The sequence below is a fragment of the Pieris rapae genome, chromosome 19 (genome assembly GCF_905147795.1).
Source record: "Pieris rapae chromosome 19, ilPieRapa1.1, whole genome shotgun sequence".
Lineage (NCBI taxonomy): Eukaryota > Metazoa > Arthropoda > Insecta > Lepidoptera > Pieridae > Pieris > Pieris rapae.
In genome coordinates, this window is record NC_059527.1 from 9,072,953 (window position 1) to 9,100,758 (window position 27,806).

The 27,806-nt window shown below is 35.2% G+C and overlaps 1 protein-coding gene across 3 annotated transcripts in view; it reads right to left on the bottom strand.

Annotated features, from left to right (window-relative positions):
- The window catches only part of LOC110991919 (visual system homeobox 2-like), a 60,294-nt gene that overhangs the window by 24,267 nt on the left and 8,221 nt on the right, over nt 1–27,806 (bottom strand). For 2 of the 3 annotated variants that reach the window (XM_022257508.2, XM_022257507.2), the window contains exons 2-5: nt 16,381–16,434; nt 7,489–7,509; nt 4,199–4,289; nt 3,618–3,744 (exon numbers count right to left, since the gene is read on the bottom strand). In XM_022257508.2, coding sequence (XP_022113200.2) covers nt 3,618–3,744; nt 4,199–4,289; nt 7,489–7,509; nt 16,381–16,434 — 293 coding nt within the window. The remainder of the gene's footprint in view (nt 1–3,617; nt 3,745–4,198; nt 4,290–7,488; nt 7,510–16,380; nt 16,435–27,806) is intronic. The other variant, XM_045632361.1, reaches the window with a different exon arrangement.

The following is a 27,806-nucleotide window of genomic DNA, read 5'->3' on the forward strand; positions in this document are numbered from 1 at the left end:
GGAAGGTACATCTTGTAGGTATTATAAAATGCATGCAAATGCCAAATATTCATACATTGTACGTACACATTTTATTAAAATTATTTTCTCACTTTCAATATTTTCCTAACTCTAAATTAGTTACTTTTTATAATATGCAAAACAATTATTTTTATTGAAACGCTGCTTTGCAAGTTTTATTATAGTCAAGGCTTAATAATTAATATTAAAGAGCACGCTGAGCGCCTCAGTAATAATTATCGAAATACCAGCTCCCAACCACAACACAGCCATCAGGAAAACTTCATGTTTTCCATTTAATTAATCGTAGCAATGAATCCTACTCCGGGCGATATAATTCAACAACAAAATAGTCTCACATATTCGCAGAAACGACATAAAAAGACAACTCTCAAGACAAAACGGCCGCCATGCCACTCTGAAAGGCGGAGCTAATCATATTACAGCATGTAGCACAAGCATCCTCGCTTAGCATAACAATTTTGGTAAAAATGTACTTTAGCCCAACAAATCAAGTCGTCTTTTTAAGTGCCATACCGTGGCGGTTAGTTCCTTTTACCATGCACGTAGAGTACAAAAGTGGCCAATCAGCGCGCGGTCGCCATACCTTCATAATTTCACATTTACTTCATAGATGGCGTTAGTTGAACATTTTATTATATTATATACATGAACTGTTTTCTCTACTTTATGATTTTTTTATAAAAATTATATTGTTCGTTTGTCTAAAAACAAATAGATAAAGCATAGATCAAGTCATCATCTCACAATTCCTAAATCTATAAAACTTGTTTAAGATTAGTTGTTATTGATATATGTATAGATATTTTTTACGTGTTTTTTTATACTACCTACTGGTTCCAAGAACAGCAATATTGGGCAAAGTGATAAACAATACAATATCATAAGAAATCTTAAACTTTGTTTCTCTAAAATATAAATAAGTACCTATTTAATACAATAAAATGGGTTTTAGACAAAATTAGCATAAAAGAGGAGAGAGACATATAATATACATATATTATAAAACTACTCAGTATTTTGTAGTCAGTAAGTACCTACTGTGAAGTGTTTGTCTAACTGGATGAGTGTTTTAGAAAAAGAAGATCGTTAGGATTTTAATTAATAGCGGATACGTTTCATACTCCACATAGAGTAAAGACTATAGAGATTGTGTTGCACAATAATTCATTTATTGCAACGTCTCTCCCGTATCGGGGAAACCTAATCTCTCCGAAGTTATAATTCCGAATTCGGTGCGCCGTGCTGCCATGTTAAACTTCATAACTCCCGACATACGAGCCATTTTTCAATGTTTTCATTGAATTTTCCTCTTCATTCAAATTAAGTGGTAATACACTCTATGCGGTTAGGTTAAAGTTTATTTTCTGGTGGGGGGTTTCTTCGAATGGGGTGAGTCGCAAGGAGCGAGGGCCTCCGCGGAAAGGCGCGGGGCCCGAGAGGAGGTTGTATTTTCCCCGCACTTTCCGAGGGAAAGCGACACTTGAGGCCGTTGTGTGAAGCCGGCAAACGGAAAAATTATTAATAATAATCACAGCTCTAGTGGTTAGTAATTATAACGTATGTACATAACGAATCTAGCGACAATGTTGCCCAACGACACGGATCTTTCGCTATTTAGTTTAATACATTCCAGAAGCCTTCACAGTTCGGTCTTTGTGTCTCGTGCTGCTAAAAAAACTTACAAGAAATAAAATCAATCGTTGACCACGGATATATTATGCCTTCACTATGCGCCACGTTATGTAGATTAAAAATCAGTTATTTAATAAAAACTTGTCTAATTCGCTTAACAATCGATAAGGAGGGGACCCTCGTCAATTAATCCTTATTAATTACTACCGCTGACGGAGCTCCTCACATAATTAACGTCAATAGAGACGTCAATCTGACAACAATAGAAAGAAATCGCATAGAAATTGCTTCCGCGAAATCTTTTGCCGATTTAAAGTATCGTATTGCTACCGCCGGGTGTCGAATTCGGATCAACAGACCCTTGAGAGAAGGTTGACCATGCAGTCCACGATTTTCGAGCCTCTCGAAGAGATATATTTTTATTCTTGGATCCATACTTAAAACTCACACTAATTTTACGGACTCAACTATAGAGGAATAAGGAGAAAACCAGTGGCGCTACAACCTTCTTGGCTTTGGATTTCTGTATTCTTGATATATTTTTCTTAAAACCAATTAGGTAGGTACCTACCATCATCTTTCTATATCGAATGAACCTTTATTCTCATTTCGAAGACCTTGACACTTTTTGGTTCGTTAAATATTATAAACAGTAGTCCTAAATTAACTTAATAAAATTATGTTGAGCCCTATCGAAATATACTAAACGTATATCGTAAAATCGTAAGAAAGCAATGGGCACCCTACTCAACGTAGATCTGTGGGCCGTACGTTTACGCAACACAAAACACAGTGTCGCATTACAAGCGACGCCAATTGAGGACATAATCCTAATGCGATTATTATATCGTAGCCAAAAAACCCACTTACCAATGTCACTTACTTATTATTATTAGCGGTTAATAAGTTCTGGGAAGTATCATGAAAGCTCTGGCTTCCGTTATTTAGTTTATTATTTTTATACGTTTACGTTATTAATATATAAACCCTACTAAATAATACCAATAAACATACAAAAGTCAACTCAAATTTATTTATGTAACACAATGTACACTTATGAAAATAAAATCGTCAAAAAGGGAAATATAAATTACCTAAATGCTCCTAATTTTACATTTACTGTCAGTTCTTAAACCGAAGGCGTAGAACTGAAGAGAAAAACTGGCAAGTTTATTGCCAGTTATTATCGCATTTCTTTTAATCGCCAAATTGTTTTTATTACATTATGATTATGTCCTAAAATGAATATGTTCAGGGATATACCTCAACTCATCGTGGGCTCTGTATTTCAGTGTATGTATGTGTACCTAATAATTATCAAATTTGAAATTTAAATAAATCAGTTTATCATTTACTATTTTACTAGTCATGCTTCTGACGCTGAAGGATTATCAGATCTTGGGTATATTTATGCTGATTAAACAGACAAAGATATTTCATTTAAAATCGAACGATAACGAAAATCTACTTTCATGTACTATTAATTATTGAATTAATAAATAAGGCTATCAAATCATCGGTCGATGACAAAAATTAGGGCATACCTACCGAGGAATACCGTTTCTAAAAACTGAATAAATAACTCTTTTCAATGAGTAGTACCAATAAATACCACAAAGTTTTAAAAGTAATAATACCTTTGTGGTAATTCTATATGTTATTATGGAGCTTTGTGGTATTTAGTTACTAATTAGTGTTAACATATTATTTTTTGGGACTGAGGCGCAAACTAGCTGATGTGGTCTCTGGCTCTCTCATTATATCTTTTATTTATTTTTTTCTCTTTGATTACTGCTATGTTGTGTGTGTGTTTTCTTTGTAATAAATAATATGTCTATGTCAAAATATATATTATTGTTATAAGGAAAGCGAATATTTACTATTCACAACAATTGAAATGACTGCTTACTACGCCGGACCAAAAAAATACAGTAATTCTTCGTAAGGGATCTAGCACCCACCTGTATCCTGTCCTCGGGCAGGTCTGTTTTGAGGGAGAGCATCTCTCTCGCGTACACGTCGGGGTAGTGAGCGTCCTTGAACGCCTTCTCCAGCTCATCCAGTTGGTACGACGTGAAAATGGTCCGGCTACAATACAGAACACAGATGGATAGACGGCGTTTCTAGTAAGTGAAAGCGCTTGACTCTTCTTTTGGTCTCTTACTGTCACAGGATATTTTAAAAACTAATCAGAATCGAACGTCTAACATTGAAGTTTTTGGCCGCTATAGGAATTGGCTTGACATATAGGATTGATTAACAAACAAACATATAGAAAATAAAAACATTTGTTAGTAACTACAAAAATAAAGTAATGCCATTAAATAGGTTACCTACCTACTCGTTACATATATTCTTTACCATTTACCAACATGTAAAAAACCGAATACTTTTTTACTGTTAAACATTACCCATGTTTAAAAAAATTTGCAAAATACATAAATTTAATAGATTGTGGTCTAATAAGCTTCACATTGATTAATGGAAGAGATTTACAAAGCTATGTACGCATAATTAAATAATTCAAGCATTTCTTAGTTACCTATGTCTCCTTTTTTTCTTTTTCTTCTTCCCGTTGTAGGCGGTCAAACCGTCGACCGTGAAGTCTTTCGCTGCTTCTAAAGACGACACACCTAAACAATAAGAGATTTGTAAATAAGCCATTAGTTGAACCTACTATTAAACACTGAATCTGAAAAAACGCGTGGCTGTAAAATCTAATAAAAATGTTGCTCCAACCCAAACGTTCCGGTAGTCGAAGCGTTATAAAAATGATAGAACTAAACTTTCAATAAGGTCCGATGTTATCGGAACCCCAATTTTCGGCTTAACTTACTAGATCCCAAAAGACAAGTTACGCGCTAACTTGTCACATAATTACCGAATGTGATTGCCAAATGAATTAGTAAACAGCCGAGCGCCGGTAATAGAATTGCTTCCCCTGGGCCCGACCGGGTATACCCGGGGGAACACACGTAATTGAATTTGCACCAATGAATACTACAATGAATTATTAAATTTACTACACCGAGCGTTATCGTGTTGTCGCTTATACACTGCCCGTTACCAACACGCGAGATGTAAGCGCGGGCTGGAGCCGGTAATGTATGGCGCGGGGACAGCGTGGGTGACGTATTTGGTGCGTGTGACGAATTGCAATGGTTTATTTGTAAAGGGTGACATGGTAACATGTTGTGAGGTCAAGCCACGTGCTAGGGATACTGCGATGTTAATTCGTTCTGTTAATTTTAAACTGCACTTACGCGATTTAACTTGATAAATATAAATCATAATTTGCAGTAATAACTGTTGTACTAATCAAAACGAAAAGTTAAAGGTTAGTTGTTTGATTTGAGAGCTGGCAAACGAATCATATATCGACATCATTATCCAGATTATCAAAGAAATCGCGTAAAGACTATTGTGTATGTCTGACTCATTGTTACTTTTTTTTTACAAGGAATAATAGTTGAATAGACAAGTCAGTACTAAGTTGTTTATTTATGAAAATTAAATTATTATCGTTATTCTGAAAAGCGGCACCAGAGCCAATTGTTAAAATGAGGTTCACTTAATAAAATATGTAATGCTGAATCCGTTGAATAAAAAAACGAATGAAAAATGCAAAAAACAAAAAAATTCTACTCCACGGACCGCGAAGCTCAAACTTGTCGTTCCGGCTTCATAAAATCAGGATGATTGACCACTTGAGGCAGAAAGAGGATTATTGGTTAAAAAAAGCTTTTCACTCCCAACTATGTACATGTCGATATTAATTAAAAACTTATATTGGTGTAACGGGATTCGTATTCTACAGCAGACGTCCGGTATCCTGCAAGAGACGGAGTATGACGTCACATCCTCGGAGCGGCGGCTCCTGGCGAGCGGCCAGCGCCATATCGGAAATCAATAGCAACAAACCGAAGACATAACGAGCTAAACAGAACGGATCATAAGTCGGTTACCGTAAGATCATTACGCAAGCCTCTACTCAATGTATGCGTCACCACGCACGCGAACCGCACCCCACTCTCGGCCTTACGCCGCGGCGATAGAGGCTAGAAGGGCGCGGCAGGGAGGGAAGGGAGGGTCGGCCACTCGGCTCGAGAGCGCCTGCCACTTTACATTGTTGCACATAATAACAAACAACCGACCTTTTATTCGAGCCGCGTAATTATTTGGTAATTGCTCCTTCTTGATAATCGACGGATTTATTTTTATTTTCGCCAGTTTTTGGTGGCGGTCACACCCCTTCGCCGACGTGAAGCAGGTGCCTAGCCTGGTTCGCTTTACTTCATATTTCTCTAATACCAGTTGAAACAATGTAAGCGTACCTCCAACGAAAAATTGCTTACTATTTACTGAATCGACCCTTAAAACGTTGTAAGTAAATTGATGTGGAACTTAGTAGGCATCATTAGGCACAAGGTGGATGCACAAATCATTGAATAATCCCAATTTTCATGTACCTTATGAAGCAAAGTGGCAGCAGACAGCGATATCAGCAAATTTGATAAAAGTATCTCAAAGGTGGAGTGTGTCATATTGGGCCAATCATCGGCAATCGTCGCCAATTCTCGGCAATCTTCGCTGATGTTATTAGATTTATTTGGGAGCGAGACGTTGTTACCTTTACTCCACCGTTTACGGCAGATCATATCCGTCCATTTGTGATGCTGCTTGAATTTTTGTTAAAGATTTTTTTCACTTCCTTTGTGTTGTTTCATTTATGTCATAGTAATTTTTATTGAGAGATTTCCTAGACTGAATAAGGAGGCACTAAATTTTTATCCACTGCACCATATTAAATTATATTTAAGTTTCTAGTCAACCGATGGTTTATGTTAAGTAAAGATATTGTTATTAAAGTTACGAATGAGAAAAGTTAACAGAGATCTTCTCAAATAGTTGGCAGTTAAGTATTTTCAAGACGCACAAAGAGATGAGAGACGAGACCTAATTGATTTGAGGTGCGAAATCGGCACTCGTGTATTGAATGCTAGACACCTCGGCGTAATGACAGCGAAGACACTCGACTCCGCGAACGATTGAAAGGAAAGGGGATAATTTCGGGGTTTTAAAGTATTTCGAGTGCATTGAAGTTAATGAACGAGTGTTTTAAGTATTCGTTAATGACTAAATAAGTATTTGGGAAGACCGCGCCGCCTCATTCAGATCTTTCGCTTCAGCCATCTCCACAGCGCGGTCGATGAGACGAATTCCCTAATTAGTTTAATCCCAAAATTAAATAAAAGCGGATTAACGGCGTTTGTCTCGCTAATAGTTATTTACGTCAAACAATGTTTACATCAAATCCGTGTCATTCACTCTTTTAATTTATGTAACAGCATTTACAGAACCGCATCACTCTCACCTTCGTCTCATAGAATTTTGTGTCATTGTCCTAGAAAGAGACAATTGAATATTTCATGTAGTTAACGGTGTATTAAATGTACTTTATGTATACGAAATAAAACTTAGTTAATTTGTCGAGAAAAACGCTGTAAAGTCTATTTCGGCGAATCTCTGAGACATAAAAAATGACATTAAATTTCAATTCGTCGCGTGAAGAGCGCATAGAATTAGCGGCGCGAGAGGAAGAAATTGCCAATTTCCACGCAGCGAGCCAATTTGGCGGATATTTCATTTGCCACAACACCAAATGCTTTGCTCGACTTAGCTAAGGAGAGTTATGTTTCGATGTATACAATTCTAATACAAATATTTGTTAGCGGATATTATTTCAAAATTATTAGGCCCTTAGCTTTCCGAATCATTGGTACGACAGCAACTAAAACTCTATAAAGTAATAGAATAATAAAAAGCAGTTACCTGAGTAAAATTGTCGGACGGCTACATACATGAAACAAATCAAAATAACACAATTAAAGCAAGTATTTGAACAAAAATACAATACGAGATGCTGTTACAGTATTTTTTCTTATCAATGTAAATGTAGATAAGTAAATGTTTATGGCAAAATACACACAATTAAACACATACATGCACACATATTACGCAACGGAGTTGATCTCGGGTGAAGGTCTGACAAGTGACCCCTCTACCGGGGGCAGAGGCAAAGACGGAGCGGGCCCGAGGCGAAATTACACAAAATCAAAGTACTCAAGTAAATAGAAGCGTACTCCGCGATATGAAAACCTTTTGAGACGTATCGTATTTCGTTCACACGCCGGGCGTTAAGAAAATGGAGCAAAAACACTTGTATAGCCCCCGGTTTTGTCTGATATTGTGATCTGCGCCTTTTGTGCCCTCGCCTCGGTTCTGCTCGGACAGAGCTTTCAAATTACCCCGAATTTACAACCCGCTATGAATTCACTCTTTACGTTTTTAATATTGGAGGTCGACGCGATTGCATTAAATAATATTTGATGACCTACCTGCTTCTACTCCAGTAGGGTTTAAAATATAACCATGACTAACTAATGAACTAGTTACTTTTAAGTATACTATTTTTTTATCAATTATTAATTAATTTAATTATTAATTATTTTATTAGGTTTTGGAGAAAATACCTTAATGGAATGAAGGTATACTGCCACAAGGAACTAAACTTTGCAATTTATTTTAGTTTTCTAATTATTATGTTATTATATATTTATGTTTATAATTATTATGGAATAAAATTATTATTAGCATTAAAGTACGTTTACATTGATTCGACAAATTCTAATTATAATTATCTTATTACGAAATAAAAATATTTGTTTGCGTCCCTACATAATTTATACCTATTCAAAGCATAAGCTAGGCAGTATGTGGAAAGCCAAGAGACTGAGCTGGATGCCTCAGTCTGAACCATTTTTATGAACCATATTTCATAATCCTCTAAATTGTGATGATCTAGAGTGAGTTCATTTTTAATCGAAATGCTTGTGTATACCGGCATTAGATTTTGTTGAAAAAAACTTGTATATTTACCAATACTTATTTTAAGTATAATAATCATGTTAAAATCCTTTTTTCCACAAAATAACACTGTAAGAAGACATGATTTGCCAATTTCACAACATGAAAAGCAGGTGCGTTTTTGTTGAGTTCTTAAGTTTTATAAAAACAACGCAGTTTTATAAAAAAAGCAATATATTATATGAAACACAAATATACTAATATTTTTTGAATAAATATACAAGACTTTAGGAGATAAAATATGTTTTTCTTTTCCTATTAATAATATTTTATAACATTTAATATACCTGTACTATACCACATGTGTATATATTAATATGCAATAATTGCGTAAATATCGATATCTGAACGATGTTTCCCAGTACAGTAAAGAACAAGAATACTGTAAAAAATATTGGTGTAAAGGGACTAAAAATAATTAAATGCCAATCAAGTTATTCGATAATGTGTTAACTACGCTTAAAAACTTAATAGTTTTATGAAGAAACGAACAATGACTCAATTAATTTGTCAACACTGTAGCCATGTAATGTAATTACTTCTATTGTCTGACAACATGTGTTTCTGTCAGTCGGTTTACGTTAAACAAACATAATTTCATAAGTACATAATTGTATTAATATTTAATTATTTCGTTTATAGGTTAGCGGAGGCTAGCGATTAATACGTAAGATTTTCAATAATATCTATGATAAAACCGTCTCACAAATAAATCGTCGCGTCATCAAATAGCCCCCTGAACTCGTGATATGGCCGAACCTCATCACTAAGTGTATGGGCCACTTGGGATTACGGTGCGGACGGTTAAAAACCCTTACAGTTACAGAATGTTTGAAAACCCATTTTCTAAAGTAGGTGCATATTTTCTGGTAGGTTTATTTGTAAGCGAGCAAATGTGTTTTAGACTTCACAAAATCCTAATCTAGCTGTCTATATTTCACGGTTGAAATGGACGAAGAATTAATCTTCCTCCTTTAGCCCCCCCCCCCTCCCCCCTTCGTCCCCCTACCCAAGAAAGCTATAATGTTATTACCAGGCCATTATATTTTCACAGCCGACTGCCTGCGCTCCGCTTCCCTCCCTTGTTTATTGTACACTTTTCTAAATTAGATTTTGTTACAATTTGTTTTTTTTTTCGTGCAAAAATTTTTAAATGCTTGTTAGCTTTTTATAAAAAAATAAAAGCTTCAAAAGCATCGATTATTTCCACTTCTTTCACTGGCGAAAACAAGGCGTCAAAAATATGGAGACGATTTAAAGCGACATAAGCGAATATTTCTTTATTCTTACATGTTTTTCTAGTAGGGTATAGGTTCCTGTCTATGAATATCGTACATAGCTTGTTCTTGTAATATATTAAATAATTACAATCGAAAGATATGTTGAATTTCAGTTAAAAAAGGTTTTAATTCTACTGTGTGTTTTTATATTCTATATGAGGATTACAAAATTTCTTTAAACTAATACTTAGTGTCCGTAGCAATAAAAAAAAAGAACATTTTTTGAATTGAACAAAACAGGAAGGTTAAGTCTGTGTCTGTTATCCATTCCTATATATATATAGATATACTTCAGATTGACATATATACAAGAATTACAAATAAATCTTACTAAAATGTACTGTGTTTAAACGCTGGTAAGTAATCAGTTGTTATAATGTAATCGCGTGGTGTTACAGCAGGCGGCGGCAACTAATTAGGGCGGCGCGGGCGATCGCAAAGAGCTTTGTGCTGGCGCGCCGCCCGCCCAGCTCACGAGTGCCAATTAAAATTCTACATTGAACCTTCGCCCACGCTGCCCTCTCCAATAATCCATATTTATGTTTCAATTGTGCTGTACAACATACTAACTTAAAATGGTTTCTTATTGCAAAAGTACCAGAATGATAGAATCCTCATATTGTATGGGATTAAAGTATACGATTACTTAATCTACTACTCAATTTTAATCTGCAACAATCCTGAAAACAAACATGTATCCAAAACACCCGTGAAAAATTGGATAGTTGAGCTATGCTCTCATGTTTTGTTAGAACTTTTACTAAATCACTTATAAATAATGCGACCCATGACGCGAGTCGGACCTATGTGACTACTTCAAGTCCAAGAATCCTCTCGTGCTAATATAGATAATGCGGTCTACTCGATTGTGAGCAAGATGCTGGTTAGTGGATTTGGTTAGCCTTCTTAAGTTTTTATGAATATAAACAGCAGAAATAAATAAACAACAAACAAAAGATATAAAGGCAAAGGGCGGCTTTATCTATATTTTTCTTGATCTATATCTTTTCTAAAACATATTTTCATCAATATCCTATTGTCTTCCTTGTAAAATGTGTAAAGTTTGAGAGCAAAAATAAGATAATAATGTAATGTCAAGATTTCATTCACGAGCCTTAATAATAGCTCTGAATTAATTAATCGAACGGTATAATAAACTTGTAGTCTGTGCAGATTGAAATTTGTATCTTAAGAGGTCGCCGGCAGAGGGCGCTGCGCCCTCCGGTAGCGTCGTTTAACATACAGGACTCTAGTGCGTACATTATTCATAACACATGTCTGTCTGACGCGTCACGCAGCCTTTGTATGCGTTTATCTACATCTAATAACGTTAACCTCACTCGAAGATTCTTTTTCAGAGATATTGTACCGACTTCAATACATGTCTTGAATCAAAGCTTTCAACGACAAATATAATTAATATAATAATGAATGAAAACGTGCCCTTATTTATACCTGTATAATGTAACTTGTAGTAAAGACATTTTGAATTTGCATCTTTGAAATGCATCGCATCGCATTAATATTTGTAAAAGTTAAAAAAATACGCATTGACGTTATAAGGGCTTATTTAAAATTAAGAATACCTAGTCTATGAACTTAATATCTGAATTTAATGTCTCATTAATAAATAAGAAATCTCCTATCTTTATCAAATGTAGGGGATGTCAAACAAATAAGGAGAATTTACTTTTTCGGCTCTCGTTTCTCACATTACAAATTTAAACTTCTTATTAATAAGTATTATTTTGTATCAAACTTGTTATGTCATCAAAACAGTAATTGGAGAACATTTTAAAAATTCACTGCATATTTAGATGACAGCATAAGGTTATTCTATATAGTATATAGATGAGTTGAAAAATGATGATGAAGATTATGAACCAACCAATATAAGCCTTCACTTGTAAATTTAACCTTCAGAAAATAGATATTCATTTTTTCGACATTAACAAAATCGATGAAGGCAAGGTGTCACAGCACAGTTTCGTTTCTGACACCGTAATGAGGCACTCAAGACTCCATTATAATTGCTAATGGGCCTTTAATATTGCCAAAAGCCTTCGAGTTCTTGTGCGGTTACACCGCCCTTACGGTACAAGCAATAAGTTCGATTATTCAGTAACCAAAACAGTGGATGGCACTTAAATCATTATTCGATCAAGGCTGGGTGAAAGAGGGGGGATGATTCTAATCATAAAATATTATTGTTAGCGTTGCTGAATTAATTTCTTTGTTGTATTGCTTTGAGCTTCTTAATAATTCACTTTAATATATAAATATCTGTATCGTAATTAGTTTCGCAAATATAATTTTTTTATTCCTAGTATGTGGGAGGTAGGTATACCTACGTATTTAAATAATAAGATCTCGAGTATGACTGTCCCTTTATTATATAAAATATAGATCAATAAAAATATCTTACACGTGGAACGTTTACATACATAGACATACTTATAAACTACACTGTTAAAACTACCAATTAGATAACTATGTATATCAATAAGAGCTTGAACTTATTTTTTCTATATAAAACAGCTCCAAGTGTAAATATGGCAATAAATAAGTAAATTTCTGTTTTTTTCAGAAACGATGATACAAAGATTTACCCAAACCAATTTAAAAAATCAATAAGATATTTAAACTTAATAAGTATTTTGGGACAACTTTGAAATTTAGGCAACCCATCTTGGAGTAAATCTTTTACCGTTCTAGCGTTCACAAAATATCGTTAACTACGTGGTTTTTTAAATTTATATCAAGAACTTTCTATTAATGATTACGTAGTTTGACAGATATAAGATGAATGGTTTGTGATAAATAATAAAAACGTATTTTTAAAACTGTAAGAAAATTAGCAGATAACTTCAACTAGCTATATATAGAGCATTCGTATTTTATAATACGCTAACTATTTTATTTTCTTAAGACTAATTATTCATAAGTTAATAATATTCTTTTTTAGGATTCTCTGCCTCTAGACACCGATGATTGGACATTCGCATATCTCAAAAAAAGGATGCCACAAACATTATTTACTGTAAAGCTAAGTAATGAAATATTTTTTTAAATTTTAGGTTTCATATAAATGTAACTCAATTTGATGCGATAGTGTAATCATCCTTTTATTTGTTATTAACAAAATGTAACTAAAGACACATTACACCTATTTTATATTCATCAAATAAATATTTTTTACATTATGTAAATGGCTTCAAAAATATTATTTCTCTATTTTTTGTATTGGAAGTGTTTTCCATCACGTAGTACTTACACGCAGTTTGCACAAAGATACCGCTCACATCTACGCATCTTTCTTACTTTTCTAAAGACATTATTTGACATTTTATATACTAAACAATACGATCATTTATTTATGTCAAAAACAACTATTTATTGCATATAAATAATGAATTAATAAACATTCCTGGAAGCGTGCGAATCGGCAGATGTCGAAGAAATTGTACACGTTTAGTTGACAATTTAGTATATTTACTAGGCACTTGTTTCTCGGTTTGCTTAGTGCATCACTTGCACAGCTAGGGGAGATTGTTTGCACACAATTTTGCTTATCAATTCCTTTTTAGAAACGCATAGTTTGAGTCTCAATTCCCTACAAGAGTTCTATCTGACTCGTGTCGCGCTGTTTCGACAAATATTAGTTATTTAAGTCAATCAATTAGAAAACTTGCTAAGTTTTAGATTTCTTAATAGCTTAGTAAATAGTAAATTGTTTAATTAGTGTGTTGATGTCAAACAAATCAAAGTAATTTTTGTATGGCGAGTGCTACGCACGTAGAACCTGTAGCTACTCCGGTTCAAGCGTAGACCTTTCATTAATTGAATTTGTTATAATACATAAATGAAAATAAATTTAATCACAGGTTATTTCATTTATAAATAGTAGCACCATCATATTTATTATAAATAATAACCAATTATCCAAAACTGTTTTAGTAGGTAATATTGGTGTGAGAATTATTATACCAGCAAGGCTTTTCTAAGTACATTATTTACCACCTAAAATAGTTTCAAGTCGTTGAAATTGAGTGATTTGAATACTTATAGAGTAACCACGGAGTACTTAAGACATTTATTTGAATCTGATTGTTGTTCATTTGCTTTATTTGTCAAAACATTTGGATAGTCTGAGTTAAGAAATAGATTGAACAATTAACAAGCGCCGAACTAATAAGTAAAGCCAAAAATGAAGAGCTGTAAAATGAAAGGAGCCGAACAGAACCCGATACGTCCCGATACTTGTTATTGTTACAGCTCCACTTAGCTGAGACAACATCGGCGCTTTCGAAACCCAACACCACGCTTATCCGTGTAAACAGAAATGTACCATATTACTTTAGTATAACGCTCAATTTCGATCGAGCCCAATGTAACAAATGTAGGAGTAATAGATAACGTTGTGTCGGTTAATAATGACTGAATTAACTGCTAGTGTGGAAACCGTCATTTTGACACTTCGAACGGAACTATTTTTTAGTTTCATGACAATTTGTCACGCCGTTTGTTAACGACGATTTTGCCGTCTTGTATTTTCTAAGATGGGAATGCAACTATTTTTTAAGTTATAAGCTAAATCGAGATAAACCATTAACAAGAGCATCATGAGCTGCGAAATTCCTATGAAGATGCACTGGTGTCAAGCAGCAACACGAACTCCATTTAATTTCCAATATTTTACATTTTTATAAAACATCCTTATTGCCTTAGAGTTGATCAGTCGTACTGTTCATTATACTTTGTAACAAGCGTAGATGGGCTACGTGTCTACGTAGGCGCAACGAAGGCCACTTCGCTCATATTATACTTTCTACTCCTTTTCATTAATTAATGGGCTTTTTGGACCCAGATTTGCTACATAATGCATGTAAATACTTTTCAACGGTAGGTGAAGCGGCTTTTATGGGCCACTTAGTCATGAGGGAATTTTATTATTTTTTATTTCATTTGATGTTTTTAGAAATGTTATTGGTATTATTTTTTTATTGTCTTTTATTACGCTTTTATATGCTTTATATGTATAAATATAAATAGATCTATCAAAGTGACCCTAATTTTCAAATTAAAAATGGCGTCTTTCTAAACAATAGCTGCCGAAACGAGCAGCGGGTTTCATTGTTTTAGGAACAATAAAAAAGCGCGGCCATGTTGTTGGAAATGTCAATTCTGAATTCCACCCCGCGGCGTTCCAAATATGAAATTCCCGCGTAGAAATGGCGGCAATTTTTTACAAATGGCTGCCGATCCCTCGCCAGGCAGGTTGCTTTTCATAAACCACGTTGGGGTTGCTAAACACACGTTAAATGGCAACATACATTCCTCAACGTTTTCAAATCTATACGTGACTTCCACTGATGCAAACCGCATAGAACTTTACTAGGCGTTACAACATTCATAAATTGTCATTTTTCAAACAAATCTTAAATATCTCAGTAGAAATCAGTAACGAAATGTACTATTTTATTTAAGTTAAGGTATACCACAACTTAAAACTATAGATCACATGATAGCCATTTTTTTTTCTTTAGAATCCCTGATAAGACATGAGTATGAGTGTTGTGGAATGCTATTGTAGTCATATCTATCAAAATAAGATTTGAAGGCTGAGAGAAATTGCAAAGTCAAACAGGAGCCTGCATTGTGCCCGCCGCGCATCGAGACCTAATGACGTAATTCGAGCACCGGAACTATTTCCTCTAATTTGCATCGTGCAGGATATTTTCCTCGCGTCCTACCTAAGCAAATTCTTCACCCTCTAGAAATATTGTAATAAACACATCCGGTGCGCGGGAAAGCCGACTCTGTCGGAAGTAAATCAGGGCTCAAAATCGGATGTGGAGTTAGTTTTATGATTTATGGTATTGGCCCAGAGCGGGGAGCCTGCGCGGTGACGTTTGGTGTTTGGCGGATTCATTACTGAGAGACAAAGGCGAGGGGAGTGCTGCGGGTACACACGGGGGCCTCCCCCCCTTGCCCCCTCGCCACCACCCCGCAGCCACTTTCCTAAATCAGTGGCGTGTATTGTTCGATATTAGTTCTGACCTAGGAATCCACTCGCTATGGTAGGTGTCGCTGGAATCACATGGGAGCGGTGTGTGGCAAATTATTTCTGAATTATCTAAACGGCTCAGTATAGAGTCATCGAGGATAGGAGTAGTCTTTTTTTTAAGTAGGTATTTTGTACAAATAATTGTTTCTACTCATACTTATGGTGATTTTATATAATTGGATGTGGAATAATATTACAAAACAAAAACCATTTCATAAGTTACATGCATACAACTTTTTATGTGATTCCAGGAAAAAGGTTTTCAGACAAATCTTCATCAAAACCAACAATTATTTTGTCAAATTAAATCTCAGTGACGGTAACAAAAATAAAACAAACATCATCAAATTCATCTATCTTAGTCTTTATAAACACTAACTACAAAAAGTTCTACTTATATTACTAAAATATATAAATAAATAATAAGGAAAAGTAGATAAAGTGACTGACCTGTGAGGTGATGTTGCGCGGAGGGACTGTAGGGCGACTTCATTTGCGGGAAGCCTGCAAGAATTGCATTCATTCAATAACAATTAACACTTCCTACAGGAATCTCAATTTGCTGGGAGCTGGGGACGCCCGGCACTGGCAAATTGCTTTATTTTGCCTTTCTCTATAATTATCTAATTTAGCTCATGGAATATCTCGTTGGTTTGACTTAAGTACGGCTTTAAATTGCTTAATTGATTTGACGTAAATAAAAATTATCTATATGCAAGAAAAATATTAAAATGATCAGTGTACATGGACCTTAAGTATCTTGTACATATATAATAATTAGGGCGTATCATTTCTGAAAGAACAATAAACACATAGCAATAACACAATAACATGTATAATAATCTGGAAATTAAAATATATTACAAAAACTTCAATCGGGAATTGAATATTGATTTGAGAAATTAAGCCAAAGTGGTCTATAAACTTAGGGATTTTAATGAAAAAATTAAATCGAGCAAATAGAAGACAGAGACAGTGACGCGGGCACATGTCGCGGTGTCCGATTTCAGCACAGATAAAAAGAAACGAACAAAGAATCGAATTTAGACGGTTTCGCTCACGTTAGCGGGACAATGGAAAGCTAAGACGAGCTTTTTTGCGCAATTTCACGAGTTAGCGCACAATGGCTGCTAAACACTTCCTCAATTATGTGAAAACACTCTTGCGCATTGTCTGACAAGGAGAATGGAGCAATTTAATACCTCACCATATAAATAGAGTGACCCAAAAACAGTATAGTTGGGAGTACTTAATATTTGATTAGTTCGGATTCTAATTCAGAAGTACAAATTAAGGAACAACCTAATACCTAAACGATTATCGGTTACAAAAGAACATTTTCATTAATATCACGTTTGAAATTCAGATGTACAACGAGGTTTTAGGTCTAGACCTAAGGCAGTCATCGACTATTTTATTTCATTCAATGACTTGATAAAGAATCATTATGACTGAGTGCACAAAGCTATGTAGTTCTGTAAGAGAATGCTTGTTTAACAATACATGTAGTGTATATAATGAAAAAAAGCTTTAGAGAGCGTTGTTAATTTGCTGCGATGACAGCACGGTGTCATTTTGACGCAGATGCGCCATAATCAGCCCATTGACTTATCGAGAACACTCATGCGCATGCTTTTTTCTTTTAATTAGAGCTATTGTCTTGATGATTATCGATAGCACTTATACTTACGGGTACTTAAGTGGCGTAGTATTAAATATTGTTTTATATTATAGTTTTATTACTTCAGTGAACAAAACTTGCTTGACTTGTAAATATATAAATATCCATGCCTTATTTATAGTATAAAATATTAGTTTGATAACGTAATTAATTATATTTAATTAATATGATGATTAAAGTCGTAATATAAGTATTTTTTGTGTATAATTCCACAGTAGACAAATTTGTACGCCATTGTGGCAGAATATGCAATATACCACCATAACATTTTTCTACCGAATTCTTGCAAATAAATAATTATTTGTATTAAAAAAAAACCTTTTGACTTAAGTATTATTTTTATACTATATTTGTAATAAGTTTTTCTTTGTTGAATTCAACTTTAAAAAAGTTAAATATGCTTCGAGATTAATAACTTATGTGATATGAAGATAATATTAAAATGAAGCGCCGTGGGCACCCGGACGTGACGAGAATGACAATTCGTCAAGATGGGCGGCTAACGACCCGCTGATAGGCCGCTAATGATGTCACAGTGCACGCACCGAACTTTGATAGGCAATCTTTAGCGTTTACATCGTAACAGCGTATGGATAACAACGATATGCTATATGTCTTGCTGACACTGACTCGAGAGAGGAAGAAAAGTGATACAACTGCGCTACGCATCGGGTCATATCTGTTTATACGCGTTATCAAAAATAAGTATGTTTTAGTAATTCTTTCTTGCTTATTTGATACAGACTTATATCACTTCAAAATTCTCATTTAAACTATTATTTCTGATGGCATCTATTGACTGGTATTAATCATAAAGAGGTACCCAAATGTAGGTAATATTTGGATACAAGTATTATTTCTAGAACGGATCAGTTGGAATTCGTCACTTACGATGCCGGTGGCTGGCTGTGGAGCCGTGCCGGGAAATTGGCGTTTTCCCCACTGTGAGCAAGAATGCCTGTTGCGGCTGATGAAAAGTTACAAAGCGAATAATGAGTATAGTTGAGCTTAGATTAAGTTCAAGAGGGTCGGTTACGAAGTTGTTACCGGTTTATAACAAATTCGCGGGTTTAACGAGTTTTTAATTTGGATGAACTTTATAATTATATCTCAGTGACCGATTGACATTATTATGCTAACCGATCCTAAGATCGTTTCGTTTAACACTGACTTTTGCGTTATGCTCATTTCATTTTAAGAAATACTGATGTAAACGGTAAAAAGATGAAAATTAGTTAATGTTACGCTAGTTTTGCAGAAATACAATTATGGTATATGGAAATTGGAGATGTTCAGAGGAGTTGTTCGGATTAATACCTGCAGGTGAGTTTCATCATCGGACGTCGAGGCAGTATTCGAAATTTTCAAGGTGGTTTTTGCCACTCACCACCACTTTGGAACCAGCACCCCACTGAAGTATTTCCGAACCCATTCGAGTTTGGGTCCTTCAAGAAAAGACCGTGCTAATTCTTAAAATACTGGCAACGCACTCGCGAGCATGCGAGAGAGATGCATTGAAAGTGTCCATGGACGGCGGTATAACTTAAGATCAGGTGAGCCTCCTGCCCGTTAGCCCCCTGATCTATAAAAAACACTAATGTATGATATCGAGCAGTGTTGGCTTGTGACTTCAGCGTTTTACTCTCATGCCTCAGGTCGAAGGTTCGATCCCCGGTTGTGCAATAGATATTCCTTATTCTAATGAAACTATCGTGAGAAAACTATCTCGCTAAGGTAGCACACGTCGACGTAAGGCACAGGAGGCTGATCACCTACTTGCCTATTTACAAATGTTACCGAAATCTGAAACCAGACCTAAGAAGGTCGTTGCACCACCGATTTATTTACTTTCATTTTATGATATTACTAAAGTATATACCTGGCTTTAGATTGTATTAATTAAATACCTGAGTTATTCCCTCCAAGTGTTATTTTGATAATTGAACAAATAAGACCAACGAGTTTGAACCAAGATGTTCACAAGGTCACGGTGGATTCTTATCGTATCTTTACAGGTTCAGGGTAAGACAAAGTGCTACCTGTCCTTGTAGCAATTCAGCTGAAGAGACGGTGTTACATGCCCTCACCGACTGTCCAATGTAGGTATACGACAGGCACAACACTGAACAAGCTATTTGAATAAAAGTAACAGAGACGAAATTAAAAGAAATAATGTTCAACAAAAGGTTAAGACGCATCTTTCTGGAATTTTCTGTAAATGTTATATAAAAGTAGTAGTGGTGCTGAATTATCTGAGTTAACAATGCATTTACTTATGTTGTACATAAGTAATTTAGTACTTCCGACGACAATATAGTCGGGTAAATAGAGAGATAGATAGATAGATTAGAAAATATATTTAAAGTATGTAATAATTATTTACAACATATTAGGCAAAATCAAATCGTTTGTTTTTTTAATGTAATTTATTAACTTAATATTTATACTAAATATTATTGTAACATTTAAGTTTTTTACTGTAGAGATTTATTATATAAGTACGTATAACTAATTGAGCAGTGTGTATCTTTTTACAGAATTTAAGAATGTCTAATCGAAAGATGACAGACATAATTTCAATATTAGAAATAAAGATAAAATAGCTCAACCATCTTTCAGATAAGCCAAAGTTCAAACATCATTTATGGGGTATTGTGTAAAAACAATATAATACCTTGTGAGTTGTGACATACTAAAATTAAATGAACGAAAATTTAATTTTTTATTAAAAGAACACTTAGTATTGTCTTTTATTTACATAACTTTTACACATATAAAGAAAAACACTTTTTTAACGGATTATAGATATGTATTATTATATTTAAACTTATAATTATTTGTACATAATTTTAAATTTAAACCGACGTTTCGCGTGCTTTACAGCGTGCGTGGTCACGGTGACTGAAGACAAAGGTGTTAAATGTCAAAAAGTATTACAGCTGCAGAAAATGTTGTGTTATCTGTATTTATTTCCCCGGAGTTGGTATCGACTAAAAGATGTAGGGTTTTTGCAGAAATTGCTCACGGCTCACAAAAGAACACTTTGTATAGAAGCATATTTTATTTAACGTTCAAAAATGCAATTTTAGGTGGTCTAATTGGAATAAATGATTTGATTTTTTTTATTTTACTATCAGCTTAACTAGACTTTCTGATATAAGCCAGTTAACGATCAGTTTCAATTATATTTACTTAGAAGGCTTTAAAAAACTGGGTAGATTTACCTAATGTTTAAAACTAAGTGAATTTTCTCTTGAAGAGGAACAAGAAACACGACAGGAGGCTTAGTGAAGATGCCTTAACAGTCGTGTATTTAGAAAGTCACAAACTGAATGCAGTTTATAGAAATGTCTATGAAAATTTTTCGACATGAACTGCATGAAATCATACAGATTTTGACATAAACGTCTGTTAAGGCAAATAAACTTTTAACGGGCAGTGAGGACTAACGTCGGTTGTAGTACTCGTGTAAACAGATCTCTATCTGCTGTAAACGACGCGTTGAGTAGGTACTGATCCATTTTATGACAGTCTCCATGTCTTCAGGCGTAAAATACTGCGGCCATTGTTCATTCACCATTACACATTTATTTAATTTTCAAAAGAAATACTTCTTAATATATTTTTAATTATATTATTAAATTTATCTTTTGGTGTTGTTGTGCACAGGTTTTGTGTTTTTTGCAGGTTGTGTGTTTTCTGTAAGTTTCTGTATGTGTTTTATAGAGTGCCTTTTTGAAATAAATAAATAAAGCAAAATAACGTTTTACGATAATTCAGTAGGTCGACAATGCCGCGGGCAATTACAATAAACACCAAAACGAAGTGAACCAAGCAATGCCACTGTAAAAAGGGCGTCTAAATTATCTGTTACGCTGAAGTTGGTCTGAAGGTAAACCACTTCGTATTTTGGTCCGCAATAAAATTTCAATTAAACAGAAATGACTTCAAATATAAGCGGTCTTTTGTTGGCGGATTAGCTGCCGGCATGCAGAGGGCTAGTAATTGAAATAGCTATGTGTATTAGACGGTATTACCACCCGCCAGTGAGTCCAGAGCTTCAGCTTCGACCGGCGAGAGCGGGAAGGGGAGTCAGGCCGCGCTGGTGGGGTTGTATCGTCGCATTCTTGGCGGATTACAAGTCCTAGTGACAGAACGCTTTCAATTAACTATCCCCTACAATATATCGGATATTCATTTATTATCTCATGAAGCTCATATGCTTGAAAACGTGTTTGAGTGGAGGTTTTATTAATATCTATTTTTCAATTGTTTAACCATACCACTAATTGGTAAAAGAAAATACATCCCAAAGAAATTTTTTTACGTGGTTTTAAAATATTTTAAAATTGTATTCGTAATTAGGAGAAAAAAAAATATGTCGTCTCTAAAAATGGTGGTTACTTTTATCAGCTTATATCGATAGTCAAAATATTGTTTTGATTATCACTTCCCTTCTGGGATTGTCGTCTACCCAATTTTGACTTTTTGTATTAAAATAACAGAACGATAAAACTCAATCCGCTCGAGCCATTTGCGAGTCATTTTAATTAACAATAGCGTCCTAAAATCACAATTTTACAAGTATTTGTAAAAAATGGTGCGAATTATTGAGAGAGAGACGAAAGCTACCGCACTTCGCTACATAAACAAATGTTTCCCTGAACAGGCAAAAACTTGCCTCTGTCCCGCAAAAACAACAAATTAACGAAATAATAATACTCAAAGCAATACTTTAAGCCTTGAATTTCGAATTGAGTTTTCGTGTAAGTCGATTATAGTTCACCATAAATGTAAATTATACATCCATAATTTTAACAATAATAGTCCCGATAACCCTTACATTATTAGGAAGCATAATAGAATAGTTGCAGGCGGAATATTGCCAACAAAGAAGTGACAATAAAGGGCACAATATTGTGACAGGCGCCACACCTCCCGGCTTACGAGGGATCACCACTTCCTCTCGGATGGCAGCTTTGTGCTGATCATCTTACGAGGTCTATTGTCACCATATGCGTATTTGGAAACCGTTTACCCCGTGACATTCACTTCGTGATGAGAACTACTCGGTAGTGCTTAATCAAACCATATTTATTAGTACTTAAGAACAGATTCATTATTATTAGAGAACATAATCCAGTATAAAATAATTTCTTCATAGTGGGAGAAAATCCCCAATTTTAAAAAGGATTCTTGGTGCTTGACGGACTTGGCAATAAAATAATGAAAACGTTACGATAAATAGTTCTTTTAAAAGTTATTCATTAAGTGGTTTTAATTGAGAGCAGCGTCAGATAAGGTTCCTCGTCGCGTCTGTATTCACAAGTGGCAGCTATCTAGGATGTAACTCGTAGAGCGTTCGTCATATTCTTTTCAAAACTAGAATAAATATTTTGAAAACAATCTAGATGGATCTTCGTCTACCGCCCTCGGCGACTTCTCCAAATCATTATGTCGCGAGTCACACGAAATCGAGCCTTAACACGTGCCATGTGTGTCGAGAATGGCTCGACAGGGACGCACGCTTTCATATTGTGTGCGGTAAATAAAGCAATTGGAATGTTATTGTCATAGCGTTAAGGTTTCAAGTCGGGTTGGAAATGTACTAAGAGAGCCCGTGCGATCGAGCTAGAGATGGGATAAACGCAATCGGATTTGCATGTTTTATTGCATTTTAATTAAATTATTACAAAGAATTAATGTTCACACACCCGTTCAAAGATATATTACAGCTACAAAGCAATTCATGTATATATCCTGAAAAATAGCTAACCAACCCACTATTTCATATGCCAAAACGAATTAGTTTCCACGTTTAGTTTATATTTAATATGTTCCAACGTTACAATAATATTGCTTAGTCAAAAGTACCAGCTGTCGTAGAGAAATTTCTCTTAAATTAATTCTAGAATATATTATAACTCTTTGAATGGTAACGAGCTAAGACAAAGGAAACTAAGCTCCGATATGTGTAACGTTATAATTTTGCAAATTCTAAACAAATTAATACAAAATGGCTTTTTATTATTCGTTACATTGTTGTCGTAATGAAGTATTAAGTTTTAGTAGAATATAAAAACACAGATGCGAAATTATTACATAAATGTTTAATTGATTTAATTAATTTGGTAAGAATAATATTATAAAATTAGCAAAACGAGTGCAAACATCACTAGGGCAATGTTCGCTCGGCGGGGTGGGGCGCGGTGGGGCGGGGCGGGGTTAATAGCAGGCAGTTAGGGCTCTTTGTCCTACGTGTGAAGTGAGCACTAGGGCACACGGGCCCACAGCCGGCCGGCCTCGGCTGACCCGCCAAACGCTCGGCCGCTCTCACCGTCGGGGCTCAGGCCGAGCTGGACGGTTCGAGTATAAAACGTGTTTATTACGAGCTACCACGTTTCCTGCAATGCATTTACACGATTACCGTTATTACCTCACTCGAATTTAGGCTAAAGTACGGCACGTTAGAGGTGAAATTCGTTTACACACAATTTTGTTTATATTGCGAATCGTCGTCGGGCGTACGGTACAGTTATTGCATAGGTGTTCAAGGTGACGCCGCGCGCCGCGGGCGATTCCGGGAGGGGACGCTAGTCTAATCCTGTTCCACTCAATGTTACCGTGCGCCATGCTGGCCTATTGCGATCGCACACCATTTTCTAGTTTAATCGTCACCTACCTGGTAGGTACTGCTCATAAAGGCGGTTGCTCTAGTATCAGAAGTGTCTTAAAAGTGTAATTTCGCTTAATTAGCAGATATTATGTATATTGAGGAACTAAGTACTTCGACCCTAATTCGGCCCTTACTTAAACCATGATCATACAATAGATAAACATACAACGACATTACAATTTGTGAGTAGAATTACACAACAAAAAGCCGTTCGAGTGAGTGAATTTGTGATAGCTCCTGAAGCAGTAAAGCAATGAATCTCTTCGCCTTAGTACAAAGTGTAATTAGGAAGTGTTATTGGCCACATGTTAGCGTAAAGTAAAGCGGCTAATTACTCCATCGTACTAATAGTAAACGCCAGAGAGGCAGCTCGTAATAAGCTTTCTTTTCTGAGCTCCTCGAGGCGTTGTTAGCAACGCAAACAGTCGTTTGTTTCAGGCCTCTTTTACATCCTAACACCTGCTATTGTCTCTCTAAAAACTAATGACAACTCGCGCTCACACACCTCGCACCCCGCTGCCGCCTAGGCCGAGGGGTGAGGGGGCCGAGGGTGATAACGAGGCAAAAAGACAAAAACAACCAATTGGCACTTCGCTTGTCAACAAACGACTAACTAGAATGTCTTATATTTGGTTAGCATTATTGTGTTGAAAATGTTAAGGTGCACCTTATTCGCAGGGCGGAAGGCTCAAAGTCGTCCGAAGTCGGCGGCGGGGCAATTATTTTTCACGGACATAGTGAATTCTGAAGACGTTTTTGCAGAAGAATGAAATGTGGCGTGCTGTTGTTTCGAAATGGTTCTGCAGAAACATGAATACAATGTGACAGTTTTCACAACTACTTAAGCGAGAGGAGTGTTCACGCTGCGACTACAAACTAGCAAATTAACGCAAACCTTGTTATTCGTATTAGAAATTACAAAGAGATTTCATTTGTACGAATGAATGACAATTGACTGGCACTTTTTTGTTAACAGTTTTTATAAATAACTGCTAGTAGGTACATAATTTTTTGGAATAGATCAAGTTCTTTTATAATATCGCCAACGCTAACACTACTTACTACAGAAATTAATCATGAGTTATGTAGATTTTCTATTAAGTTCGAGTAGAATGTTTTCCAAAATAAAGTTATTGTATACCGTAGCGATCGTGAGCACTGCAGAGGCGTAGGCGACGGCGACTTCGCCCTCGGGAAATACTCATTAAACGCTGGATCGCGCTCACGTTTAATAAGAAAATAGCAAATTCATACAGTCACGGAATTACCAAAGCGATTTCGGTTAGGTTGAGAACACAACAGGATTAACATTTATAAATAACTATATCAAACTCTGCTAAAATATGGATGAAATTGGAAAATTATTATAAAAATAATCAGTGGATGAGACTAATCTCAACTGATTCATGATGAAGGAGAGTTTTGAAAAGTTCTTTCCATATTGCTGGCCTCTACAATTAGGGGTCATCCTTTGCCTTTCCATGATGGGACTCTTTTTGTGTTTCTTTAATCTTGAATCCTAACCCTAAATGGGTGTCCCTTCCATTTTTATTGTTTGGAGTATTTCACTGACTCCTACCGTATTTTGGGTGACGTATTTTTTTAATTCGTTTTACTGAATATAACCGGAATACTGCGCTGTCACAAACTACAACTTTCTTTACTTGCGTAGGTATGCCTTAGTTTTGAGGCTCAGTGATATGTTACTTTTGAATATATCTAGTTTTCTGTAGTTCTTGTCTCTTTGTCGTATGTCTCAGTGATATTGTACAATTAGTTCAAATTTTATGTTCTTTGCAGGTTGATCTTCTGTGGGATTAACAGCTAGGCTTTATATCTTTCGTAATAGTTCTCTTCTGGAACATACCTGGTTTGTACTTTCCGCCAGATGAGTGATAGGTCGATTTCCTAATTGTTCTTTTCTATTAGGTTTGGTCCACTTTTGCTTATAATGTATAGCCCTTTAATTCTTTCCCATAAGTTAAAAATAATAAAATTCTTAGGATGCTTATGGCTACATAAATAATCGTAAATAAATAATCAAATTACTTCTTCCTTTATCCTTGGAAATTAAAGTTAAAAACTTGCGTTATACCTTTACCGGGGTAGCTTAATATACGCTTTTATGATTTTTGTTTATAAGAAAGCCGACTCCATACTGGCCAAGTGTAAAGCTGGTGTATCAAAGTCTAAAGCCTGTTGGTATACCTATCAATTTGTTTAGGCTATCCATAATTTAAAAGCTTCAATTACTTCGTCTTATTCCAATGAGCACTTATAAGTTTAGCTAAATGGCAGTTATTAGTTAAAATATATGAAATAGTTTCCAAGATTCCTTCATTGGTTTTTCTATCTTTGTAATCGTAATTACCTAAAAAGAGGTATTTTTTCCTTAAGAGGGATTTAATTGAATTATATAAAAAAATATATATTTTGTGAGAATGAAAATTTCAAGAAATGTTATTAAAAAAACGTTGCTGCTTAGTTTACAGATTATATCTATAGTTTGAACTCATTATGCTCCGAACCTCATCCCGATTGTCATCGCAGGGTTCACTTTAAAAGTGAATTAACAATGAGGTCGGCTCCGTTTCCTCTCCCTCCAACAGCACACCCCTCGTCCGTCCACGAGTCCAAGTGAAACCAATAAACATACAACGCTGACCTATTTGAGGAGCAAAAAGTGACATCGACTCTACTGAAGATCTTCCTCAGTTGCCTCTACAATAATTAGGTGACTATAACAATGCCGATGAAAAGTTTAAACACATATATGTGTGTAATGTCTGGTTTCTGTAGCGATATTTTAAGTTTGACAAAGTATATGCAGCAATTAAAATTGGATGTATTAAAATTTGTCTGCAACAAAATAATTAAATAAAACAGAGTTTACAGATAGGGGCAAAGAGATTTATTTTCGTAACAAAACTTTAAAACTAATTAGTTCTGACAGTAATGTCAAAAGCTGGTAATTACAGGCTTCAAAGTGGTGAAAATAAAAAGGCAATAACGGGTCTGTTATCTTTGAAAACATTGAAAAAGAAGAGTTTGGATGTCGGTGTTTGTTTTATTTTAATGTAAAAAGTCAAATAAAGAAAATAAACCTCCCATCGTAATTAAGCTACACACAAACAGACCGAGTGAGGGTATACATTGTCCTAATGCTAATCCCGGGGGTCGCTCGCTAATGGAGGCTTCAAGAAGACGAAATGAAGCCATCTTGCCTTAAAAAGTCCAAAAATGCAGGGGTGAGTTTATTTATAGCCGTGTTTTTCGGGGAACTCGCTGTGGAGTCCTTTACTTTTTCTTCATTTCGATGGGTTGACTTAATTAAAGTATTTGGTTTTATAAATTAATTTCGAGATGAAACATTAAAGGGTTTTATTTTAAAAATTAGGGTCAAACGTTTTACTTTATATGTTATACGGACACCGGGAATGACAATGATCGTCGTAGCAGTCTCGTAGCGCCAGCTCGTAGCATATGGGCCACAAAAGCATATATTATGCTTCTTTTTCT